Source organism: Ruditapes philippinarum, unplaced genomic scaffold (assembly GCF_026571515.1).
Source record: "Ruditapes philippinarum isolate M1 unplaced genomic scaffold, ASM2657151v2 ctg3_1_1_1_1, whole genome shotgun sequence".
Taxonomy (NCBI): Eukaryota; Metazoa; Mollusca; class Bivalvia; order Venerida; family Veneridae; genus Ruditapes; species Ruditapes philippinarum.
The window spans coordinates 134,630-161,114 of NW_026858508.1; the positions used below are offsets into that span (position 1 = coordinate 134,630).

The 26,485-nt window shown below is 32.6% G+C and overlaps 1 protein-coding gene across 3 annotated transcripts; it reads right to left on the bottom strand.

Moving 5' to 3' along the window:
* Positions 1-5,361: 5,361 nt before the first annotated feature.
* On the bottom strand, positions 5,362-26,277 carry LOC132753427 (uncharacterized). 3 transcript variants are annotated; one of them, XM_060743893.1, is made up of 6 exons: positions 26,119-26,277; positions 18,513-18,667; positions 12,562-12,658; positions 11,617-11,718; positions 8,392-8,550; positions 5,362-7,049 (listed from the first exon to the last, which is right to left on the bottom strand). In XM_060743893.1, the coding sequence occupies exons 2-6, from the start codon at positions 18,665-18,667 to the stop codon at positions 6,840-6,842; spliced, it is 723 nt and encodes a 240-aa protein (XP_060599876.1). In that variant the 5' UTR covers positions 26,119-26,277; the 3' UTR covers positions 5,362-6,839. The 3 variants fall into 3 exon arrangements, with proteins under 3 accessions (XP_060599876.1, XP_060599877.1, XP_060599875.1); XM_060743894.1 differs by lacking the exon at positions 26,119-26,277 and adding an exon at positions 20,794-20,948; XM_060743892.1 differs by lacking the exon at positions 26,119-26,277 and adding an exon at positions 19,584-19,730.
* Between the last annotated feature and the right edge of the window lie 208 nt (positions 26,278-26,485).

Here is a 26,485-nt window from a genome sequence, read left to right on the forward strand (position 1 = left end):
GTATTGAAGAGTGATAAGATAGCTTGTTCCGTTTATGTCTTGGATCCATACATTGAAGAATGTCTCACTACTGTGAAGCAGGTGACACTAACATAAATAATGGGCCCAAATGCCTTTTTTCATTCAAGGGCCATTACTCAGTTAAAAATCATTCAACCAAATAACCCATTAAATACAGTTGAGTTCACACTAAACTTCCCACCCTTAAGTGCACTAGAGCTGAACTAGAAGTGCAAACCACGTGCACTTCTAGTGCACTAGACCATATGACCAGGCTGGCCAGGGAAGGTGACACCTTAATGGTATATTGGATAATTGCATATCAAGTGACAGGGGGCATCCATTGTTAACCCATTACGCGATATACACGCCTTTTAACGCCTTTTTCAACCCCCCCCCTTTTTGTTGTCTCAAATGGTGAAAAAATGCCTTATTTGGGCCCTCAACACTTAATTTTGTTTGAGAAATGTTGTTAAAAAAAGTGACCACCCCCCTCATCGCCACGAAAATTTTGGACTTGTGAGAGGCTATAAATGACCCCAGATTGATCATAAGGTAACGTGGGGGCCTCCGTGGCCGAGTGGTTAAGGTCGTTGACTTGAGATCACAGGTCCCTCACCACTGTAGGTTCGATCCTCACTAGGGTCGAAATCTTTCATGTGAGGAAGCCATCCAGCTGGCTTACGGAAGGTCGGTGGTTCTACCCAGGTGCCCGCTCGTGCCTGAAATAATGCCTGGAGGGGCACCTGGGGTCTTCCTCCACCAATAAAGCTGGAAAAAAATCGACGAAAAATCTCGGCGGGACGCTCTAGGATGACCCGACTTGAGTGTACGGTCGCCCATATGGGCTTTCCGGCGGCGACCTTAAATAAACGCATCAAAAAAAAAAAAATAAGGTAACGTGTAACCAACTCTGAAAAGCATTTGACTATCTCAATCCATTGAGAAGTTGCAGCACTTTGAAATCAAATTTGATGGAAAAAATAAACGTAAAATAGTGATTTTTGGCAATTTTGAGATGTCCCCTTGTTGCCATGGTAACAGAAAATTTAAGCCTGAGCATGTTGTTGCAAGGGCAATGGTCCAGTCAACATTTGTGCCAAGTTTGATTAGTGTTAAAGCAGTTTTTATAGTATTAAAGCAATTTGAACTTGTAACGGGAGACTTTTCAATGAAAATAGCCATTTTTCACAAACAGCTCATGAAGTAATGGGTTAAGCTGCTGTAAGAAAAAAAAACTTTGGGAATACATGTGTATATGGCCTATTTATAAATATAAATATGTAAATTTTAAAATCAGCAGTTTTAACATTTTAGGTGATATCATATGTTAAATTTTAAAATTAATTTTTTTTTAATTATTGTAATCATATTTTTATTAACCAGTATTTAACTGTAAGTGTAAAATAATACCCCTTAAAATCAAATTTATAGAATTAATAAGGTTAGATTAAAATATGCTCCGTAATGGATAATTAAACAAGCAATTATCATAGTATTGCAAGCAATCCATAATTAAGTCCCCTACCGGTTAGAACCCCAGCAACATTCTGATGGGCCATTGGCCATTCAATTTTACCAGTGGATGAATGACATGAATGAACTTAAATCTTTTGAGTTCTAAGTTTGTCTATATCACAGTAATGTGTTAAGTTTCCCTGCCTTGTAAAGAAATTATGTTTATACAACCTTGTCATACTATTATGATGTGGGATTTTAAAGTAAATCCTATAAGGAATGAAGAAGTTGGAGTGAAAAATACCAATTTCTCGAAAAAAATCTAAGTTCAAGGGGGAGATAATTCTGAAAATAGTCTTGCTAGAGTATTTAACCTTCTCAAAAATGTTGAGTGATAATAAGAAACATATATATGAAGTTTGAAGTAGATACATTAGGAAATAAAGAAGTTATTTAAAAAAGACATTTTTTTTCATAAAAATTCTAAGTTCAAGGGAGGTAATACTGATAATTTTTCTGCCCCCACAATGTGGGAGCATATAGTGTTGCACGTCCGTCCGTCCCGAAATCTTGTGAACGCAAGCAGATTTTGCTTAAACTTCCAGGGATGAACAACCTTAATGTGTAGATGGTAGTAAAGGAAGGAATTTTTGCTGCAACCAAATTTAACAGAATTATGGCCCTTTGTTGATTTTTTCATTATATACTATGTAGAAATTTTGTGAACGCAACTTATCTTAAACCGGATGGCAGATTTTGCTTAAACTTCCAGGGATTAACAACCTTAATGTGAAGATGGTAGTAAAGGAAGGAATTTTTGCTGCGACCAAATTTAACAGAATTATGGCCCTTTGTTGATTTTTAGTTTTCAACTTGTGGCACATGTAGTCCAAAAAATATTTGACCTAGAGTCATAAGATTGACAGAACAGTGGCGTGTGGGGGCATCCGTGTCCTATGGACACATTTCTAGTTGTGCTAGAGTTGTAAACCTTGTCACATATGATGTGGTTGATGGCCAGAAACTTATATTTAAAGTTTGAAGTAAACACCTTAAGAAATAAAGAACTTATAGTGAAAAAGCTGAAAAATTTAAATCAGAAATCTTGAAATTCAGGTTATTTGGTGCCATAGCAACCAGAATTTTCAACATAGGAAGAAAAGTAAAAGATGTGCATAATCTCCAGACTGCCATCTACCCATATTTTAAGTTTCATAAAGATATTTTCAGTACTTTTTGAGTTATCACTGGATCCAGTTTATGTGTTCAATTTGCCATATTTTCAGACTATTTGTTGTCATAGCAACCAGAATTTTCAACATAGGAAGAAAAAAAAAAAGACGTGCATAATGTCCATACTGCCATCTATCCATATATCAAGTTTCATAAAAATATTTTCAGTACTTTTTGCGTTATTGCGGGATCCAGTTTTGTGGACGGACGGACTGACAGACAGACAGATGGACGGAGGGTAAACCTAAAGTCCCCTCGGGTTAAACCGGTAGGGGACTAAATAAGTGTTTCTTAAGCTTTTTTTAATGGCCATGTATTTCAATTTTTCTAGTGTACAAATGGGAAAATATATGTGATAATTCTGGCCCAATTAATTTAGTTTGTAACAACATAAATTTTTTTTTCTTAAGTTCAAACAAAACAAATCAAGGAAAGGTTTATATTAAAATATTATTTCTATAATATATAACTTAGAGACAATTTCTCATGTTCAATATTGAAAGAGAATATTAATACATTGATTTTAAAACAATCAATATACTGTGATAATTTAGTATTCAACTGTGTAATGCTTGCATATGTTTAAAAGATATAAATAATTTAAATATTATCCATAAAATACATAAATTTGGTAACTTTATTCATGATTTCAATATTGAAAATTTAATGTATAAAGAGAATACTTTTATTGAAGAGGAAAATTACAAGTCATGCTGTTGTCACAGGGTGAGAAAAATGTGCAGTCTGACAGGGACTCAAACCCGGGACCCTCGGAATACTGCGGCTCTACCTACTGAGCTATCCGGCCGCTTTTCATCTTCTCCCCTAAATAATGAACAGTTCTGAACCGTGACACTGTGTATTGATATTTTCTAAGAGGGACTGTTTTCATTATACCACTCTCCTGCTGATAAGAGGGCCTCAGAGTAAATAACAAAGAACAGTCAAATTTGCAGATTATAAATATGCATTGAAATTCAGTCAGTTTTTGTTGTTTTTTTTTTTTGTGGGTTTGATTAGTATTGAAGCAGTTTTAATTTTATATACCCTTTCAAGGTATTAAATATAAACAGGGAAAACTGACATACATCAGAGTATCAGCTTGAACTGGCAAATAAAAGGATTTGATAAGGGAAACCCTGTTATGAGCACGACATTTCCTGTCCCCCGTATATTGTCACCAAGGTATGATGGACATCATTCTGCTTAAATAGCGGCATCTTTCAACAAGGTGTTGTTTTGTTTCATACAATGATACTTATATGTAAATGAAATAAGTGGATATTTCCTTGATGTGGAGTTTATTCCGCCAGGGTCTTCAAAAATTAAGTATACATTTGGGAATCATAAGCATCAAATTAGCTGTGTGTGAATCAAATGCTAAGTTGCGGAAGACGTTTTTCAGTATCATAAATTCGGGTCTTTGACCTGGGCAACTAATCCATGAACTATAGTAACAATATATACAAAAGCGAGGTACGGCTGCGGACTCGAGAATTCGCTCTGACAAACATATTTATCAAATCGAAAGAAGTCATCCTCTGTCTGGAAGTAAGTTCCATTAGTGAGCTCTTCTTGATTGACTATAATCTTGCCCAACCTTTTATGGTATCTATGTGTTGCTAAGCTATTATACTGATCAGGGGAGTTAACTGCTTCAGACAGTTTATATTCTTGACAAAAATTAACTTTAGCAGGTGTTAACAAAAAAGTTGACCCAGAAATTCACAGTCAAAAGGGGGCATAACTGAGGAGAAATAAATTAAAAAGTTAACTACTCTGTAAAAATGCATTTCAATTTTAAATCTTAACAAATATTCCATGTTTGAAGTGATTAACTTTTGACACTTAATGTGACTTTTTGAGACATTGACATATGGAAAAAATAAATAAAAAGGGACATAACTTTGACAATTCTTTTTTAGAATTACATTTGTGTATCTGCTGTTCTTAAATGATGTCGTAGTTTGACAGTGAAAATGTATATCAAGCTTGATGAGAATAACTTATAGTTTCTGAGAAAATGAACCCAGAGTTGAAAAAAGGGCATTACTTTGCAAAAGATAATTTTTGGACGATCTTCTCCCTTTTAATGACAACAAACATGTATAGCAAGTTTGAAGTGAATACCTGTTATAGTTTCATAGAATATTAACAGTTATAAAAAGGTTAACCAGTGCTGACTGGAGGGTCATAACAATATAGTTCCACTTTTTTTTCTTGATAAGTGGAGCTAATAAAACAGTATTTCAAAATTCGAAATTGATAACTTTATATATATTTATGGTGACAAAACTGTAAAGCCTCAGGTGTTGCAAACTTTAAGCAACACCAGGGGTCAAAACAACTTCACCTGCTGGAGTTTAGAGAATCTGACTCCAGTTATTTGCACCCATTTAGTCACATCTTACGATCATGCAGGGTTAAATGGTGGCTGAAATTCGGATGCCTCAACCCATCAAGGCAACCCCTCCTTCACAAGGGGTCATTTTTATGCACTACTACCAAAAGAATTGGGTGGGCATCATACAGGTCAATCCTCAACTACTGTCTAGTAAGTTTTAAAATACACTGTATAGAGCTGGCCTCAATATTTATACCCAGCTAAATTGCAGTTCAGTTCAAAATGTGATTTTGATGCAAAAAGGGAGATATTTACAAAAAAAATGGAACAATTTATAATAATTTATTGAAACAGTGTCATTAATAATAATATAATCATCTTTTTGAAATCAGTTTTAGTATTGAAATAATATGCAATAAACAACTAAGAAAAGTATATTAGAATAAACTCGAAGAACAGCTACCAGATTTAAACATTAAAACAGAAGTCATCATATAACACAGTATTGTATTGCATAAATTCAAGATCCATCAAAGTCAAGCACAGAAAGTGTTGACAGTTAGAAATATCAAAGATGTACATATATTTTCTTTGTATGATACAATTTAAAATTTAAGTAAAATACAAGGTTCTTTAAATTATGCAAAGAATACCTATTTTTCATGTACAGAAATTATTTCAAGACAACTATGCATGCATTGTTTGGCACTATATTCAGTGGTTAATTATAAGAAAGAAAATTATATATTTTGAGCATAGACTGCATAGACCTGCAAGATAGAAATTATCATAAATATCAGAAAAACAACAACATGTATATACATCTGAACAGTTAGTTATAAATAGCACCACCATTACAATTTGACATGATGAACAATGTATACATGAAATTATATGAGTATTTGTACAAGTTTGACTACAGGATCATCTTGGAAACATACACACAATGTATATGCCTGTAGAATAAACCATCAGTCATCAATTCTCCCTTTAATATACAGTAAGTCTGTACAAAGGGTTGCTTATAATAATATCTACATTTTCTTCCTCTACAAAATGCTTATATACATAGTCTCATAATTATACAAGTACTGGTCATTTTATGGCACAACACAATTAAAGCCACTTATTAATTAGTCAATGAGGAAGAATATTTCAATAAAGCTTCCTGGAGAAACTATCATCTTAATAAGATAACTAATTTATTCTGACAAACTATAAAGAAAGATGCTGAAAAAATATTTAAATTTAAAATAATTTTGTCTGAATAAAGGCTTAATAAAAAAACAACTTTGGTATTGATTTATTACAACAACAAGGGGCATGACAATCTAAAAATGTTAAAATACTAGGCAAGGGGGTATAATTTCATTAATACAGTAAGGATTGAGCAGTAATTATAAAAAAAAAGTTTGTGATGTTATATAATATTGGTTATGGCAACAAAATAAATTTAATTTAAAAAGAGATTAAAAAATTATGCTAAAAGCTGTAAAAGTATTTTTTTCTTTAATTGCATTAATAACCATATCCTAAGTAAAACAAATCTTAACAAAGTTTAAAAGATAATAGTAACAACAATATAATGTTCTCAAATAATATAAGTCAAAAATTATTCTAGACATTACTACAACTTTTACTTTTATGACAAAAGTATCAAACAATGCTTTTAAAAACTAAACAACTTTTTACATTTACTTCAATTGCACTATCGTTAATAATGAACACCACATAAACAAAACAATGCTATATGTTAAATAGCATCTTCAAAATTATAAAAAAGATAAATGTGTTGACAATGATATCAAGGACTTTTTGATGTAGGTGTAGGTGGTAAAGCTGTGGTTTTAGAACTACTACTATCGCCAGGTACGATACCAGAGCCATAAAGTATAGCTAGTACTATTCCTACTACAACAACAAACACCACACATCCAACTATTATCTTCATTTTAAAATTCTTCCACCAGTACTTCTTCCTGATCTTCGTTGCTGTTCTTTGAAATGTTGCTGACTGAAATGATAAAAAGTAAAAAAAAATATTAACAGAAAGTATATAAACACCTGCTAATGTGTCTGAGGACTACTGGGACAATATGACTATATTTTCTCAAGATGATGGTGTTGGCAGTTTTCACTCTGGATCACGGCAGTAAGCCACATTGAATAAACAAGAGCACAATAGGCATGCTGTCAAGCAGTTTACCAGTACTAGTTGACTTTACTTTCGCAAGGAGCTGATAACCTCTGTACATACCAGAACAGATGTTCAGTTAGAATGACCGTAGAAAGGATTTCATAATGAATCACTATAACAGTCGTACAGCAACTGCACCATCTGGGAATCAAACCAAGTCCAATGCTCTACCTACTGAGCTAATCAAACAGCTATTTTCTCAAGACATTACTTTAAACATTTTTATATGTTTACAATTATAACATATAATTGAAAGAGATTGGTAAGAACAAAAGAAAACTCCCATGGCATTGCTACCTTTTACTCAAGAAAGTAGACTTGTAATTAGGTAGTCTCTGTGACTGAGTGGTAAAAGCTGCTGATATTGAATCATGTGTCCTTTAACTGCTTTGAATTCAAATCCTGTCAGGACTTAAGTTTCCTTTATTTAAGCAAGCTATTGAGCTATCTAATGGAAGACAGTTGGTACTACCAAAGTGCTTGCTTGTGTCTGAAATAATACACTAATTGGCACCATTCTGGTAAAGCTGAAAGGTCACCATATGACCTTTACAATATAATTATATTGTCCAATCAAGAGTGATTGATATTTGTATACACTATACAGCTTTCTCCACAATAGGGCATACTTCAAAGCTTAAACTGAAACAGACCACTCCGCCAAATATCTTTCTTAGAACGATTCATCTCCTAATCTTCTTCAGAATTTTATTTATTTTCAAGATTTATTTATTTGCCTTACAGGCAGGGAGATGATAGCTATCCATTTAAACATAGATCTAGCAAATTAAGCTGTACTTCCAGGGAAGCTGGTTTATGTATTACTTTGCTCTAACTGAAGCATCTTTCACAGAAACATAGTCTCACAGGTTATGTTTAAAACTTCACTTTTAAAGTATTTTTTTATTGCTAGATATTTTATCTTTGGAATGTACTAAGTATTTTTTATTGCCAGATATATCTTCGAAAGGTACTATCAAATAAAGATCCATAAAATCTTTTGGCACTGATGACCCCAAAACAATATCTATGAAGAATTTTTGCAACTGTAGAAAATACAGTAGCAGTTGTAACTATATCGTTAGTTTTGAAACACTAAATCTTATAATATTCTAATGCCCAATGTAAGATAATGAGTATAATACATATATATACATACAGCAGCTTCAAGTTCGTCTGTTTTATCCATGAGATCATCTAACCTCTCCCCACGTTGAATAACAGATTCTATATTTTGTGACATCACGCCAGTAACCTCCTTCACTTGACCTTGCAATACTGTTAAATTATCAGTTGCATTTTTCTTCGAATACCTATCCTGCAATAATAAGAAATAACAAGGGTGCCATAGTCACAAAATACGCCCGTTTACGAAAGCTTTAGATGGAGATGGGGGCATTATGGATAACTGTTATCTAGCAAGCAAGTTTTTATTCTAGGCACTGTGTTGTTAAATGAACCTTAAAACAAATCAGTAGGGAAGATATGCACAGGATGTGTGACCTTGACCTTGGTCGCAGGGACCTGAATTTTATGCACGGCACTCAGCCTTACAATGATGAACATTTGTGCCAAATTATATTGAAATCCCTCTATGCATGTAGAAGTTTTGCTCCAGACAAGCGTTTTCTATGAGCTCTAACTGTGACCTTCACCTTTGACCTAGAGACTTGGTTCATGTGCAGGGCATTACGTCTCATGGTGATGAACAATTCTATAAAGTAACATTAAAATTCCTCCATGCATGTAGAAAATATGCTCCGGACAACATCTGGATATTTAATCATCTCCAGTGACCTTGACCTTGCAAATATTAACCTAAATTAAATGTGTCACACCTGTAGTCATGATAGTTACCATTTGTGCTACAATTCATCAATAAATGATGACTAAATGGTCCCTATACACATCTTCAAATTTTTATCTGAACTTTGACCTCTATGTGTAACCTTGACTTTGGTCGCAGGGATCTGAATTTTGCGTGCGACACTCAGCCTCACAATGGTGAACATTTGTGCCAAGTTATATTGAAATCCCCCTATGAATGTAGAAGTTTTGCTCCGGACAAGTGTTTTTCAATGAGCTTTAAGTGTGACCTTGACCTTTGACCTGGAGACCTGGATCATGCATGGAGCAATACATATCATGGTGGTGAACATTTCCATAAAGTATTATAAAAATTCTTCCATACATGTAGGAGATATGCTCCAGACAAAATCTGGATATTTCACCATCTTTAGTGACCTTGACCTTGCATATATTGACCTAAAGTACATGTGTCACAGCCGTAGTCATGATAATGACCATTTGTGTTACAATCCCTCAATAAATGATGATTAAATCGTCCCTATACACATCTTCATATTTTTATCTAAACTTTGACCTCTATGTGTGACCTTGACCTTGGCTGCAGGGACCTGAATTTTGTGCCTGACACTCCGCCTCACAATGGTGAACATTTGTGCCAAGTTATATTGAAATCCCTCTATGCATGTGGAAGTTTTGCTCCGGACAAGCGTTTTTCAATGAGCTCTAAAAGTGTGACCTTGACCTTTGACCTAGAGACCTAGTTCATGTGCGTGACATGGCTTGTCATAATGGTGAACATTTCTATGAAATTTCATTAAAATCCCTCCATGCATGTAGGAGATATGCTCAGGACAAAATCTGGATATTTCATCATCTTTAGTGACCTTGACCTTGTATATATTGACCTAAATTATATGTATCACAGCCATAGTCTTGATAATGACCATTTGTGTTACAATCCCTCAATAAATGATGACTAAATGGTCCATATACAAATCTTCATATTTTTATCTGAACTTTGACCTCTATGTGTGACCTTGACCTTGGCGGCAAGGACCTGAATCTTGCGCGCGACACTCGGCCTCACTATGGTGAGCATTTGTGCCAAGTAATATTGAAATCCCTCTATACATGTGGAAGTTTTGCTCCGGACAAGCATTTTTCAATGAGCTCTAAGTGTGACCTTGACCTTTGACCTAGAGACCTGGTTCATGTTTGCGACACTGCTCCTCATAGTGGTGAACATTTCTATGAAGTTTCATTAAAATCCCTCCATACATGTAGGAGATATGCTCCGGACAAAATTGGACGCCATCCGCCCGCCCACCCGCCCCGACGCCAGGGGCGTTCCCATAATAAGTCCCGTTTTTCAAACGGGCGTACAAAAAATGTATATATAAAGATTTAGCCAAAACCAAATTATGATTATATGTTATCATATTGTTAGAAGTTTTATGCCCAAAGGGATAAATGCATTAGTTGGGGATGGTTTGGCGATGCCAAATTTAACAATTTATCAACAAATAAAAAATGCATTTCATATTCAAATCAATCATGTTTTTAGAACCATCAATTTTACACAATACAGATAAGCATCTAAATAAATATCTATGTTCTAATACAATATCGTTTACATTACAATATACATGAAACTAGACATAAGAGCTGCATGAATGTTAAAAGAAATATATACCATATAAGTACTTTTTTCTGCGGGAACTTTATTTCTGCGGTTCATAATGACACCCCAGATTTAAAATCCGCAGAAAATTAAGCCTTTCACGGATTTTGTAGATGGGAATTTTTCTTTATGTATACGTCATTGAATAAAATATATAATTAGAAAAAAAATGTTACTTAACTGGTTCTTAATGAACAAGTTCGAATAAATAATTATCATGTTTGTATGATTTTCGCTCACCCTAAGCTTGATTTTTTGTAAAAGAGAACTATTATAGTTTGACGGGTGCAATAAACATGTACAATATCTTGTGTCTACGTGTGATTTTGCCATTGTTTATTTTTCACACTTGATATTTATACACATACAGTATTACAATTGTTGTCATTGCACATTGTTAATTTTTTGTTTATTAACCTGTATATACTGATACATGATGATTACCACGAAACATATTATAAGTCGTCTGCATGTTTACCGGAAGTAATGTACATGTTACATCAACAAATCTTAAAATGTTGTCTGTTTGTATAGTTTAATTTCGTAGAAATAACTTAATTAAACCACAGAAATAAAAACCATCAATGCAAGAATGATGACACCGCAGAAATAAGATATGCAGCAATTTAAAACCCCTTATTTGAACAAAAATCGAAAAATATTAAGCCCGCAGAAATAAGTTCTTACACGGTACACATTTATTCCTTAAAGTTCTTATTTTATTGATGTCCAGCTCAACTGGAAACGAAAAAACTCATGAAGTCCACTGCCCCACTCCATCATTTTCAACACTTAATTACATGTGGTTTACAAAATCAACCACATTTGTTGACTAGAGACATTCATCACCTAGATGAAGAACTTGCAAAAGTTATGAAATTTATATTTTCTTACCATCTGTTTTGCCATGACACTGTTAAATTGAGAGTCAAACTCATGAGGCCTGGCTGTGACTGCCTGCTCTGCAAAGTTTTGATTATGAAACTGGTCTTTAAGCTGAAAGAAAAATAGCTCAATATTTTTTACACTACATCAGGTACCAATATCATTTAAATGTCATTTAATATATCATCAATAAAATTCAATACTGATTAATTTGTATACTTATCACTTATAATACTGAGCAGTACTTCTCAATGTTTAAACATTGTACATACATAAAGTTTAAATTATACAAAAAGAGTGTCCAATCAATTAATACAAAATAGGATCATACACATGAAAGCAAATCTTCAGAGAATAATGTTTTTGTAAAGTTGATAACTTCAGTATTTTGGAAAAAATAGAACATTTCTACAATTACAGTTGCCTTTAGTAACTGTATATAACAGTTACACTCAAAGTAATGAAATTGCTAAATAACAGAAAGAAAAGTACAAATAAATATAACATGCACCACACATTAAAATCAAATATGTCTTACCGATTAATTCTTGACATAAAAAGAATGTTGATTAAAAATCAAGAAGCATTTTTAAATGTTATAACAGTTAAACATGTCTATAAAATGTCTATAAAAACTTATAACAGAAATCGTTAATCTGGTCTTTGTGAGTAAAAAGATACAGTCTAAACTGTTATTATAATGACCATCATTCTGGAATAAACAACATCCATAACTTTGTTAAGACTGTTCATTTATTTTAGCTTGACTGTAATTAAACCTTGATACCAAGTCTCTTCCTGAAATTTACCAGTACTGTTGTCTAACAAGGAAATATGATCCTATAATAACCCAAGTATGGCTTAAACTCACGATCCCTTAAATGAGAAACAGATACCTTAACTATAAGGCAACAACTCAAAAGGTCTTTAAAACAAGTTTAATATTACATGTACCTCTGTTAAATAAGCAAAACAAGGCCGTGTTTCAGTCCCTGGTTTAGCTGCACACAAAAATATTATGCCATTTTCTACAATACAGTGAAATTTTGTACTGAAATGAAATAATAATAATAAGCAGAGGTGTGCAAATAAAACAAAACCAAACATAGGAAAAAAGTCACACACAAGTTTCACAAAAAGAAGAAAGAAACAAGAGGGCCATGATGGCCCTGAAGTCGCTCACGTGTATATAGCCCCCCGGAGCGGGGCCAGTTTAAACCCCAGAGCTTTTGTTTGAACAAACTTGGTAGACACCCATTAGAAGATGTTTCATGCTAAACATCTAAGGTCTAGCTGGTCAAGTTTTTTCTTTACACATATACTTAAAAACAATGACACACCTGGGGCAGGGCCAGTTTTGCCCCAAGGGCTTTTATTTGAACAATATTTGTAGACACTTACTAGAAAATGTTTTATGCTTAATATCTAAACTCTAGGTTTTTTCAAAAAAGATTTTTAAGTTTTTGCTATACACATATAAGGAAAATCAATGTCACCGGGGCGGGCCAATTTTGACCCCAGGGCTTTTATTTGAACAAACTTTGTAGACACTCACTAGAAGATGCTTCGTGCTTAATATCTAAACTCTAGCTGTTTGAGTTTTTTCAAAAAAGATTTTTTAAGTTTTTGTTATACACATATAAGGAAAATGAATGACCCCCGGAGCGGGTCAATTTTGACCCCAGGGCTTTTATTACATCAAACTTGGTAGACGGTCACTAGAAGATGTTTCATGTTAAATATCTTAGCTCTAGCTCTTTGGGTTCTTTAAAAGAAGTTTTTTTAGTTTTTACTATATGCATATAGGGAAAATCAATAACCCCCTGGGACAGGGCCAATTTTCACCCCAGGGCTTTTATTTGAACAAACTTGGTAGACACCCATTAGAGGATGTTTCATGCTAAATATCTTAGCTCTAGGTCTTTGGGTTCTTTAAAAGAAGATTTTTTAAGTTTTTACTATATGCATACAGGGAAAATCAATGACCCCCCGGGCGGGACCAATTTTGACCCAAGGGCTTTTATTTGAACAAACTTTGTAGACACCCATTAGAACATGTTTCATGCTAAATATCTTAGCTCTAGGTCTTTGGGTTCTTTACAAGAAGATTTTTTAAGTTTTTACTATATGCATATAGGGAAAATCAATGACCCCCTGGGGCGGGGCCAATTTTGACCCCAGGGCTTTTATTTGAACAAACTTAGTAGACACCCATTAGAGGATGTTTCATGCTAAATATCTTAGCTGTAGCTCTTTGGTCTCTTTAAAAGAAGATTTTTTAAGGTTTTACTATATGCATATAGGGAAAATCAATGACCCCCTGGGGCGGGGCCAATTTTGACCCCAGGGCTTTTATTTGAACAAACTTGGTAGAAACCCATTAGAGGATGTTTCATGCTAAATATCTTAGCTATAGGTCTTTGGGTTCTTTTAAAGAAGATTTTTTAAGGTTTTACTATATGCATATAGGGAAAATCAATGACCCCCTGGGGCGGGGCCAATTTTGACCCCAGGGCTTTTATTTGAACAAACTTGGTAGACACTCTCTAGAAGATGTTTCATGCCAAATATCTAAGCTCTAGCTCTTTGGCTTTTTTAGAAGAAGATATTTTAAGTTTTTTTCTTTTGGTTGCCATGGCAACCAGAGTTCTGCATGGAATTTAATTCTTTGAACAATTTTCAAAGGTGACCACCAAAGGAACATTCATGTGAAGTTTGAATGAAATTGGCTTAGTGGTTTATGAGGAGATGTCATTTAAAGTAAAAGTTTACGGACGCCGGCCAGACGCCGGACGAAAAGCGATCACAAAAGCTCACCCTGTCACTTTGTGACAGGTGAGCTAAAAAAAGCTGAGTGGACATACCAACACAAGCCTGGGACATTTTTGTCCCAGCACAAGCAAAATAAATTGTTTGAAGAATGACTATAGTGAATATAAAATGTTAAAAAGAAACTAGAAATGTGTCATCATGCCATGGATGCCCCCGCATGCAGCCAAAATTTCAGATGGTGCATTAATTTTTTTTTTTTCATTTTAAGTTCAAAGCCCTTAAAACTTTTCAATGTTAACACAAACCATTTCCATACAACGTTCAAGGCACTGAAATTATTCAGTCTTAACCTTTAGAAAAAGCATATTGCATATTTGTAGCCAAAATAATGGCTAAAAGAATGAGTGCTGAAACTGAAAGTTCAAAATTTTTCCAACATTCAAGAAAGATAAGTTTGTCTAAAATCATTGAACCACGAACAAATTCAAACTTAAACTGCTTATTCCTAAGATGTATCTATATTATTTTCAAAGTGAAAGGGACATAACTCTGCCAAAAAACCATCAAACCATGACCAAATTCCAACTTGACCTGCCCATTCCTTTGACATATCCATATGTCAAATTAAAATTGAATATGTAACACTGTTAGGTAGATAATGAACAGAAACTGTAAATTTCATATTATTTTCAAAGTGAAAGGGGCATTACTCTGCCAAAAATCATTGAACCATGACCAAATTTGAACTTGACCTGGGCATTCCAAAAACATATCCATATGTCAAATTTGAGTTGAATGTGTTGTACCATTGGGGAGATAATAAACGGAAACTGAAAATTTCATATTACTTTCAAAGTGAAAGGGGCATAACTCTGCCAAAAATCATTGAACCATGACCAAATTTGAACTTGACCTGCGCATTCCATTGACGCATCCATATGTCACGTTTGAGTTGAATGTGTTGTACCTTGAGGGAGATAATTAACGGAAACTGAAAATTTCATATTATTTTCAAAGTAAAAGGGGCATAACTCTGCCAAAAATCATCGAACCACAACCAAATTTGAACTTGACCTGCGCATTCCTTTGACGCATCAATATGTCACGTTTGAGTTGAATGTGTTGTACCTTGAGGGAGATAATGAACGGAAACTGAAAATTTAATATTATTTTCAAAGTGAAAGGGGCATAACTCTGCCAAAAATCATCGAACCATGACCAAATTCAAACTTGACCTGTATTTTCTCATGACATATCCATATGTCAAGTTTGAGTTGATTGTGTTGTACCGTTGGGGAGATAATGAACGGAAACTGAAAATTTCATATTATTTTCAAAGTAAAAGGGGCATAACTCTGCCAAAAATCATCGAACCATAACCAAATTCGAACTTGACCTGTATTTTCTCATAACATATCCATATGTCAAGTTTGAGTTGAATGTGTCCAACCGTTCTTGAGATAATGAACGGAAACTGAAATTTCATATTATTTTCAAAGTAAAAGGGGCATAACTCTGCCAAAAATCATCGAACCATGACCAAATTCGAACTTGACCTGTATTTTCTCATGACATATCCATATGTCAAATTTGAGTTGAATGTGTCCAACCGTTCTTAAGATAATGAACGGAAACTGATGATGACGGAATGACAGAATGACGGAAGGACGGAAGGATGGAAGGACGGAAGGACGGAATGACGGAACAGGGTAACACTATATGCCCCGGCCATTACATGGCGGGGGCATAATAACACTATATGCCCCGGCCATTACATGGCGGGGGCATAAAAAGTGGAAAGTTGTGATTTTTAGATCATGCTACCATAACTGTACCAAATAACAAAATACAGTTTAGTTCTACAAACAAAACACATGTCCTCCAAATTGTACCCTATTGAAAGCAGTTGCTTTGTTTTTTATGATTTATCACATAAACCGCGGCACAGGAGTGTAATAAAGCCATTTAATAAAAACGGTATTACACTAGTAACAGTTTACCGTTCTTATTTTATATATGTGATAAATAGAATATTATATTCGTGTAGATTCAATACTAAATTTATTGAACTCATTGAATAAAACAATGAGCCAGAGGCTCGCATAATATGATTTTATTCAACTTGTTCAATAAATTTAGTATTAAACCTACACTCATTCAATATCCTCTATTTATATTAAGAAAATTCATCTATATTTTTGATCTTATAATACTGCATGTTAGTAATGTTGCTTTTCATTTGATTATCGTGACGTTTATATAGTTTTATATACGCGACTGTTAAAATCTCGCTTTCTTTCTCTTAAAAGGAACTTTGCTGTATAATTAATTTGTTATAAATATTCCTAAAAGGTTATATGACCATATATAAACAAATGTAAGCAATATAACCATTGTCTAACAGCTTGGGGCTACATTTCCAAACAATCATTTATATAGGGCTATATAACCTGTCAAAAAGCTTTATAAATGCATTGTAAAAATAAACAACTTTTTCTGAATATCAAGTGGATACTAGTATTCATAAATTGTCATTTTTAATTATTTGCTAGACATGTAGGTTAAAGTACATAAAGTAAGGTCATTTGTTTCACCACAAGGTATCAATTTTGATGTTACTGTTACTTAAGCTACCAAAAACATGCATTCGTTTTAAACCATCATTTTGAAAATTGCAAAAAAAGGTATTAAATTAACTGAACTTAATCATATGTACAAGGTTGAAAGTTTCAGTAAGATTTATTCCTTAAATAAGAGTGATCTGACATTAAAGGAACTCCACTGAGGTTTATAAGCCTAAAAACATAAAATCTTAATTTTTCACGTAGATAAACATGAGCACTTAAAACAGAAACATAAATAAGATATAATTAAGAAATATATAAGAAATATATTAAAAATTGTATGTCTGTGCTATTTTCAGTCAGATTTGAGTGAAAAGCGTTTAAACGCTTTTCAATTTTGAGTCATTTTTCACTATTATAATAATTATTCTGGAAAAACGGAGCGAGCTAATGATCTGAAATTTTGCACATAAGTTATTGGTATAGATACTAAATCAAATGGAGTTATAATCTCAAAAAATTATTTCCAGTCCCGTCATGTCAAAAAACCTCAGTGGAGTCCCTTTAAAATTTAGGTTTAAGCATTTTAAATTTTGCTTTATTTGTAAAGTTAAACGAAAGTGCCCAATTTAAAATTATAAAAAAAATTCCTGTTTAGATAAAATAAAGTCAATTGAGGCTTAATATGACATTTATTTTGTCAATATCTCTGAAGTTCAAATTGTATATTATATCAAATTAGGTTAAATATTCTTAATATCCTAAAACAGTGTTTTATGTGTTAATTTTTTTTTTATTTAAAATCATAAATAAGTTAACCCATTACTTCATATACACGCCTTTTAACGCCTTTTTCACCCCCCCCCCCCTTTTTGTTGTCTCAAATGATGAAAAAATGCCTTATTTAGGCCCCAAACACTTGTTTTTGTTTGAGAAATGTTGTTAAAAAAAGTGACCTCTTTTTCGGCGCGGCCCCCCAACCAAAAGATACATCAGGGGGTTGCCAGAAGGGGGATGTGCCCCCTTCTGTTTGGGGGGGTTTGAAGGGGGGCGGAGTCCCCCTCATCGCCAAGAAAATTTTGGACTTGTGAGAGGCTGTAAATGACCCCAGATTGATCATAAGGTAACGTGTAACCAACGCTGAAAAGCATTTGACTCTATCTCAATCCATTGAGAAGTTGCAGCACTTTGAAATCAATTTTGATGGAAAAAATCAACGCAAAATAGTGATTTTTGGCAATTTTGAGATGTCCCCTCGTTGCCATGGTAACAGAAAATTTAAGCCTGAGCATGTTGTTGCAAGGGCAATGGTCCAGTCAACATTTGTGCCAAGTTTGATTAGTGTTGAAGCAGTTTTTATAGTATTATAGCAATTTGAACTTGTAACGGGAGACTTTTCAATGAAAACAGCCATTTTTCACAAAATGCTCATGAAGCAATGGGTTAATGAGAACAAAAGTGAAGAAAATCATAAAACAAAAGTAAAGACTGATTAATGCACTTGGAAACAATTGAGATGAAAAACTGAGTTATCAATGGATATAAAAAACAATAACAACATGAGTTTACTTTGAAGCATTGACAGTTGTTTTCCCATCATTTCTTGTAGGAATCTGAGGCAGGATGGTTGCTACAGCCTGTTCATAATCACTAGTCCCTGTCTGTACCCCATGACTGCACAGGATAGTTGAGCCCCGTGCAATGCAGCTGTATATAATTGTCATCTGAAGAGAGAAAACACTTGACATTTTAGACAAGTTTGACATCTATAATCATCAATCTCCTTGTCTTTAATTACAAGTGAACAATTTGTTAACCTTTTTATCACTTGATACCTTCCTTACCTTTTTTCCTTACCTTTTTGTAGGTATACATGTACTCATAAAAAGAAAATGTTAAAAACTATACCAGATATTAAAACAAGAAAATTTAATACACAATGAAACATTGTTTTGAAAAAAGTAAAATCTATTCATCTAACATGCCTCTCATTCTTTTAAAATATCAAGAAAATGTAGAGATAATTACAATAATGATGTAAAAAAAAACCATCTCAAGACAGTAGTATTGCATTATTTTATAAAAAGCAGTCATTATTTTGAATGTTAAGAAAATAAAGCAGGAATGAATAATCTCATTTTTATGTTGTGTGTTTCTTTCTTCAGTCAGATTAAAATCATTAAGAGGTTTATGGATAACATTTTCCACAATTTTTTCCAAAATGTTTTACAGCTGTTTTTGTTCAGTTTTTCTTCTTTTATTTACTTATATAACTACATCTTATATCATTTATTTTTTTAAGTACAAATAACCTACCACATAGTGAGTTTGGTCATTTTTAACATTTTCAACATTGCCTTAAGTTTTGTATTTTGAAAATAAGACACCTTTCTCTTGAAAGCACAGCAATGTATGTTTTGAATGAAAGAACAGTTCAAGAATTCAGAATATTCTGTTAACACTGAAAAATTTAAAAGTACCTTTTAACTTACGGTAGTATATGTATATCTGCTATTAAAACAGTTCTATAATGTTCTCTGTGTTATAGTCTATTCTTAATCATCTTCATATTTGTATCAACCATTATAAACAAAATTGCTGGTACATGTATAAACAATTTATAAGAATGAATCACCTTACCATTTTATATTTCTCCTCATTGTATCCTACTTTTGTAACACTCATCTGGCTTTGTTTTTATAATAACTCAAGATTCAATATAATTACTGTTTCATAAACTCTAATACAATTATATTATCTATAAATTGTTTAAAGTTTATTCAAGTATCTTAAAATTTAGAATTTTCACAAGCAATTTTATTCACTCTATCATACATCCAGAATAAAAAAAATCCAATAAGTTTTTACTAAGCAAATTTGCAAGAGAGAAATTCAAAGGTTTTAGTAAAAGAAATTTTCCCTTTTGCTGAATGAACACTTGTATGACTAGACCTGTCTTTACCAACTGTACAATGTATCTGAGAAATATACATCCATGTAAACAAATCTATGTCTGTAAAGAAGACAGGAGCTTGACAAGTACATGTATAATGTATACAATTCTATACATGACCGAGTTTATGTATACCATTTATTTTGTCAGCCTGTACTTTAAATTAATATATACAGCTGTATCATTAACACAACTAACATCATCACATTACAGCATGTTACACTAAAGGATGCCCCTACTCTTGCTTCAACAAGTTTTAGCCATTTTTTAGCCTTATTGACTTATACCTGTACTGAAACCAAATGAGCGGAAAAGGTCCATAGAAGGCACAAACCACATCGAATATCTAAGAATTATCAGTCTATTTATAAAGGCACTATGACATATTATAATCATTTGCCATAACGAAAGTATATAATTATAAGGATAAATCTATAATCAAAATTTTTTCCATCTAATAATTTTGGGAAGCTTTAAGAAAATAATGGTCAGATTTGTAATAACTTTATGAATACTAACAAGCATCATTTTTAGCCAAAATGACATGCTAATGTCGCTAGTAAAAAGACAAGGCAAGTCTATGCAGTTGGACTCAAGCATAACATATATTAACTACTAGTTAAAACAATTACAATGTAGCATTTCAAAATCTTTTCAATTTACAATATGTCAGTTCCAAATGTACAGTACAACTACATCTATTAAGATTTAATGGGTAATTGACACTAATTATTCTAATATATGACCCAAATCATACCAAAGAAACAAATTAAACAAAAAAAAGAAAAGAACATAGAAAAACAAAACAAAACCAAAAATAACAATATTTAGAAATTTTACACTAAATCATTGGTAATTAAATGTTTATAATAAAAACAGAAAACTAAAATGTTTTACCTTGAAAGTGTACTCTCTTTGAATCTTTTAACAAAGCTATCTTAAATTACATTAAATGACTATGTACTTTAGTTTACTAACTTTAAGTACCATGATATAAACTATAACCAATACAATCAACTGTCTTATTTCTTCCCTGTTATCAATTATCTGCTCACCTTTCATAACAATTCATGTTCACTGAAGATAGTGATCGTTTATCTGTAATATGACTACTGTACTGATATCACCATTACATTTTTCATTTATTTCCCAAATATATACATACCAAAAATATTGAAAATTTCTTAAATGTTATCATTTATCTATTTCAACAGAGCACATGTTTTAATACATATAAATATATACATTTACAAAATGAATCAAACATTCTTATATTCAAGAAAAAGATTAAAACAAAAGAATTCAAAGTCTTTGCAATATAAACATTGATAGGTTTGGTTAGTTTTTACGCTGACACATCCATAGTAATAACTCAGTAGTTATTTCACCTAACTGGCTTATTCCTGGATAACTGACCAGTAATAACTATTTTTCCACTAGTGACTACATGTACTAATTCCAGATGGTTCTTAATGAGAGGTGAGAGAAAAATGACCACAAGTCTCACTGTATGAGATCAACTGTCATGGAGAAATTACACCCTACCCGAGGATCAAACCAGCAACCCCTCCATCATAAATCTGATGCTGTCCCTATTGAGCTAAGTGGGCAGAGTGCAACATATAAAGATATTTTACATAATTATAAAATTTCGCAATATAACTTTCATATGAAACTAAACATAAGACAGACATGAAAGACAAAATTATGATATATTTATAACATAACTCTTATATAATATTATAAAGATATATTTTTTTTGAAACATGACACAATTTCTTGGTATAATTTCATAATAAACACTTCCTGATTGTAAAGTACAAGTAATTTAATCTGGAAATGTGCATTGTACAGGAAGTTTTGATTTTCAGAAAAATATACTTAAGAAAAACATGAAAATATTCATAACAAATAAAGTAGATGTTTTTAACTAATATAACAATTTGGCCTCTTCACTTTTGTTATTACTCTCCAACACCATTAAATATTAGCACAAATTTATTGATAATAAAATTAAAGATGTTTTTATCATTTACATTAAAAAATGTTTATTTACAAGGCTTGTATATATTAAATTTAAGCCACAATAATTGATAAAAGTAATCACAAAGTTAGCTTCTTTTCAAAAATATTGATGCATTTGCAAAAAAATATCATGTGCTGTCCTTTTGCCTTTTTCACCAAGTGGTTTAAAGGTTAAAAAAACTTTATTTGCAAAAACAAAATTAGATCATTTAAATACCACTCCTTTTTAAACTCCTAAATTTTTTTTTCTGAAGTCAATATTTAAGATTACAATTTATGTTAAAATGTTTATAGCATCCTGGTGTAAAAAGATTTCTCTCTCTTACTTAATTACAAGACATATTGCTAAGGGCATTGGATGCTCCTTGACCTGCAAGTGTGTCAATTAATAATCAAACATGAAAAAATCTAACAGTGGTGAATTTAACATTTACCTCAGGGATCAAAGTGACAGGACTCCTACCAAATAATTTTATGAAAAATGTTGCTGAATAAAAAAAGAGTTAATATATATAGAGTAAAAATTTATTTTTAGCTCTCAGTTTGGTGACCTTGATATTAATCCAAATGAGCCATTTCAATCCAACCAAAGTTAGAGAAACACCAATGGATTGGTTTGTTTGGATATGGCACACCAACAAAGTACAGCCTGTACCTCACAGTAACAGATCATATGGGGCTGAAACCTGAGAGATGATTTTGGCTATTCTTGGGTGTTACAAATTTCGATTCAAAATCAGCTTCACCTGTTGGAGCTAAAAGATGCATTAACTCCCTTTAATCTACCTCATTTTAGGTTATTCTTACGATTACACTTAAACAGTGACTGCAGTGTGGTTAAATGTAACAAAATGACAATAGTTTAATTTATTTTATTTTGTTCCTTCTTGAAATTTGTCAAAGAAACACATACTTTAAAGCATAGGTAACATGACCTAATATAGGTCATCAAAATGGGCCAGTAAAAAATCCTGCACCGACCTTCTGTATGCTCCCTTGACAACTTCCTCACATGAAAAAACTCAAATGTTCAAAGCATGACCAGAAACCACAGTCGCAAAACTTTCATTTTATCAGAAATTATTTTGAGGGAATAACATAGTATGATATCAACATTAAATTTTCAGAAATTCACTAAGTTTTAATGTTATAATAAGTGCTAGTTTATTGTTGACATCATCATCAATATCAGTTTCATGGCTGATAAAGTTACATTGTATTTAAATTGAAAGAGGTAGACTTAAAGCAACCCTGTTTCAGTCTTGTAATTTATCTTTAAGTGTTAGAAAAAATATTCTCAATGCATGAATTGATTAGGTCACTGCCTTCAAATCACATTTCCGTGACTGAAAATTTTGTAAAATCATGTTAATCAGCAAAACATTGGTGTAATCATTAATCAAGTGTAACCCCTACATGGAATAGCATGGACTTTGACTTGAAATTTCAGACACCCTGGACTGGTAAGCATCATACAGGAAGGGGATGGTCAGATCTTAAAATCCTTTACTGTGCCATTTTAGCTCTAAAAATCAAAACCAATGGTTTGACTGCCAATTTATTATCCCCAACCTTTCCCCATGGAATGTAGTGGTGTTCACGATAAAAATTGACTATTGTATAGCATTAGCTCCTAAATAGTATCACATGATTTTATACAACTTATGTAAATTAATAACCTTCCATAAGTTAGAATTGTAAGTATGCTTATCAGTGGATACATCATATATTATACGAAATCTTATACATGTAGTACCTGTTATTATGTGATACAAAGATTGACATGGAAATTGATGGCACTTAATCACAGTGCCTAATATTACCATGCCACTTTTAGTTATCTTACACAGATATTAAATCAAAGATTCTCATCATATATGTTCATGTTTATGAATACATAATGAGCAATGACATTAACTTCAAATACCAGTATGTAAAAATAATAGTAAAGACTTTATTTAAAGAGGCAACATAGTAAGCTCAAACCCAGTCTTCCCTTTGAGCCTCCATCAAAATGTAAATAATTATGAAGAAAGAAGAAGGTTACAAAGAAACTTTAAAGATTTATGTAAACAAATAGACAATCCAATAGCACTGGTTGGTCAGTATTATACATGAAGCATCAACATGATGTATTCTGTATCTTCAATAGAATTTAGAAATAATAAAATAAGGTTAGTTATTTATGAATATCATGATCTGGCATTTGTATTTGATAACAGTGAATTTTACTAAGTCAAAATCTCTCGACTCACCACCATGAAGACCTTGACGATTATATCATTATCTGATCCACTGAAAGGGCTTTGAAGCTATAATTGGCATATTATGTTAATAGACACAATGCCAAAATTTCATCACACAATCAAAAATTATTTTGAACATATATAGACATTAATTATGGAAAAGTAAACTATTCATGAATAAACGTGATTATCCACAGGCATTTTGAGAATGTTTTATCAGAAGATATTTAATCATACATGTATGTAACACATCGAAAGATAATTGCAATACTGTTATTACATACTCTATTTAGTTTTTAAGTTACAGCAGTACAAATAGCTAGACTCTCACGATATGTTATGCATTGTATCATCAAATCAGCCAAACACTCAACACTATTTTTCCATTTAGATAAAATCACATGAATTGAAGTATATAAAGTATGTTGTGTGGTGTATACATAATTGCTTCAAATGAACAAAATTTTGACTTTTTGTCTCATTATAGTAAGGTCAAACAAAAAAATATAATAATGCTATTCCGTTTGATAACTTTCAACAAATATCTCCAGTATAAGGCAATATGACAGACTCCCCTCTAGAAGCAGATTTTAATCCCAGAGATTTTTCTCACTTAATTGGGAAGAGGCCTTAGCCTCTTGATTTTGGGATAAATTATCGCTAAAATTGCTAATTTGGGAAGTAAAAAAGCAGGTTTAAGTTCAGATTTTTGGGAAAACTTCATGATTTTAAAGAAAATTCCAATTGGGAAGAGGCCTTTTCTCGGAGTATGTGATACAGTGATTTTTTTTCTAATTTTCAAAACAACCTGTGGCTTTCTGAAGGGGAAAATATAGCGCGATAAATCAGAAAAGGGGGTAAACCTGAAATCATATTCCAACAACTAAAAATGGAATTTACCCACACATTTTATGTAAAAAAAACAATTCAATTAAACATGCATGATACATAGCATAGGCTATATATAGTGACAGATTTCTGTCTTCTAGATGCTGTTAAGTCATGGTTCTGGTAAGGAAGAGCACAAGGCATTTTAGGGGGAAATATTAGCATTTTTAGGGGAAAATATACCTATTTTGGGCTAGGGGAAACAGCTAGCCTTTATTCGGCTGTAAAATACAATGAAAATAATCACTGTGATATAAGCAGGAAAATCACTGAATCCAGAACAAAAATATCTCAATAGCTAGCGTTGGCACATCAAAATATTCATACTAAATCTTCAGGGCACTGTGAATTAATTTTGGTGTGACACAATAATTAAAATTCTGCAAGATAGATAGATAATATACATCATTACATGTATTTCATTGGTAATAAAATTATTATAAATATACAAATCTCTCTTTAATGTTTACACATGTGAACATTTTAATATCACAACATGCACTATTATGATAAGGCTACTGTAAATATTTCATTCTTATTCATCAGTTCACACAGGGGTTCATCTCATTGATTGTTCACAAAATATGTGTTTGATAGCCGAAAATATTAAGTCTTCATATTAGACTTAGTATATATAAAGTGAAATGGGAATGGACTTAGAATTCATTTATGACTTTGGATAAACATTTTCAGCTGTCAAACACATATTTTGGGAACATTCAATGAGCCTTACCCCTGTGTCACTTCATTGATGATTTCAAAGAAATTCAAGTCTACCTGCATCAACCCAGAACGCACATCAACATGAACCATCTTTTACCTTGGTAAAGCTACTAACTCTGAAGTCCCAATTACTCATGTATGTTTACATAAACAGTTTATGAGAAGTAGACTTCTGTGTGAATATTTCATTATTTTGTTTAGATAAACAGATAAAATTTATCTGCAATTCTGCAACTGCACTGCCACTGTACACTTTTATACACAACACATAAAACTTCCTTCTCTAATGACAATGTGATTTACAGATTTACCTTGAATGATAAAAAGATCTACAATTTACCTTTAATGCTATGAGATGTATTCCTTTAAACTTTTCTTTATATCAATACTTTAAATCACCTGTTTAATAATCTGACATGTTTCTAACTTTCTCACTTCAACAGGGGGCGTGAACGCAACATCTTAGCTACATTCGGTATACATCGGTTGATATCGTTGATATAAGTATAGAGCACTTTGACGTTTGGCGGGGGAATGTGTTCTGCGTGGACGCTTTCACATTCGGTTCATTTTCAAGATTTTTTTAGCACGGCATTAATTCATAAAAGCTGTGGTCACATATAGTAAGTAAGAGGATCAGTTTCTTACAAGAGTTACCCACAAACTTCTAGTTTATCAGTGTAATAATTCAGATAGATTTTTCGTAT

What these genes read in the sequence shown, in the direction of transcription:
- LOC132753427 (XM_060743892.1), bottom strand. Translation starts at nt 19,628, where the DNA reads ATGAGTGTTACAAAAGTAGGATACAATGAGGAGAAATATAAAATG. An exon ending in ATGAGGAGAAATATAAAATG is followed by an intron (nt 18,668 to 19,583) that starts GTAAGGTGATTC and finishes TTCTCTCTTCAG; the next exon opens with ATGACAATTATATACAGCTG. An exon ending in GTTTTGCTTATTTAACAGAG is followed by an intron (nt 11,719 to 12,561) that starts GTACATGTAATA and finishes TTTTTCTTTCAG; the next exon opens with CTTAAAGACCAGTTTCATAA.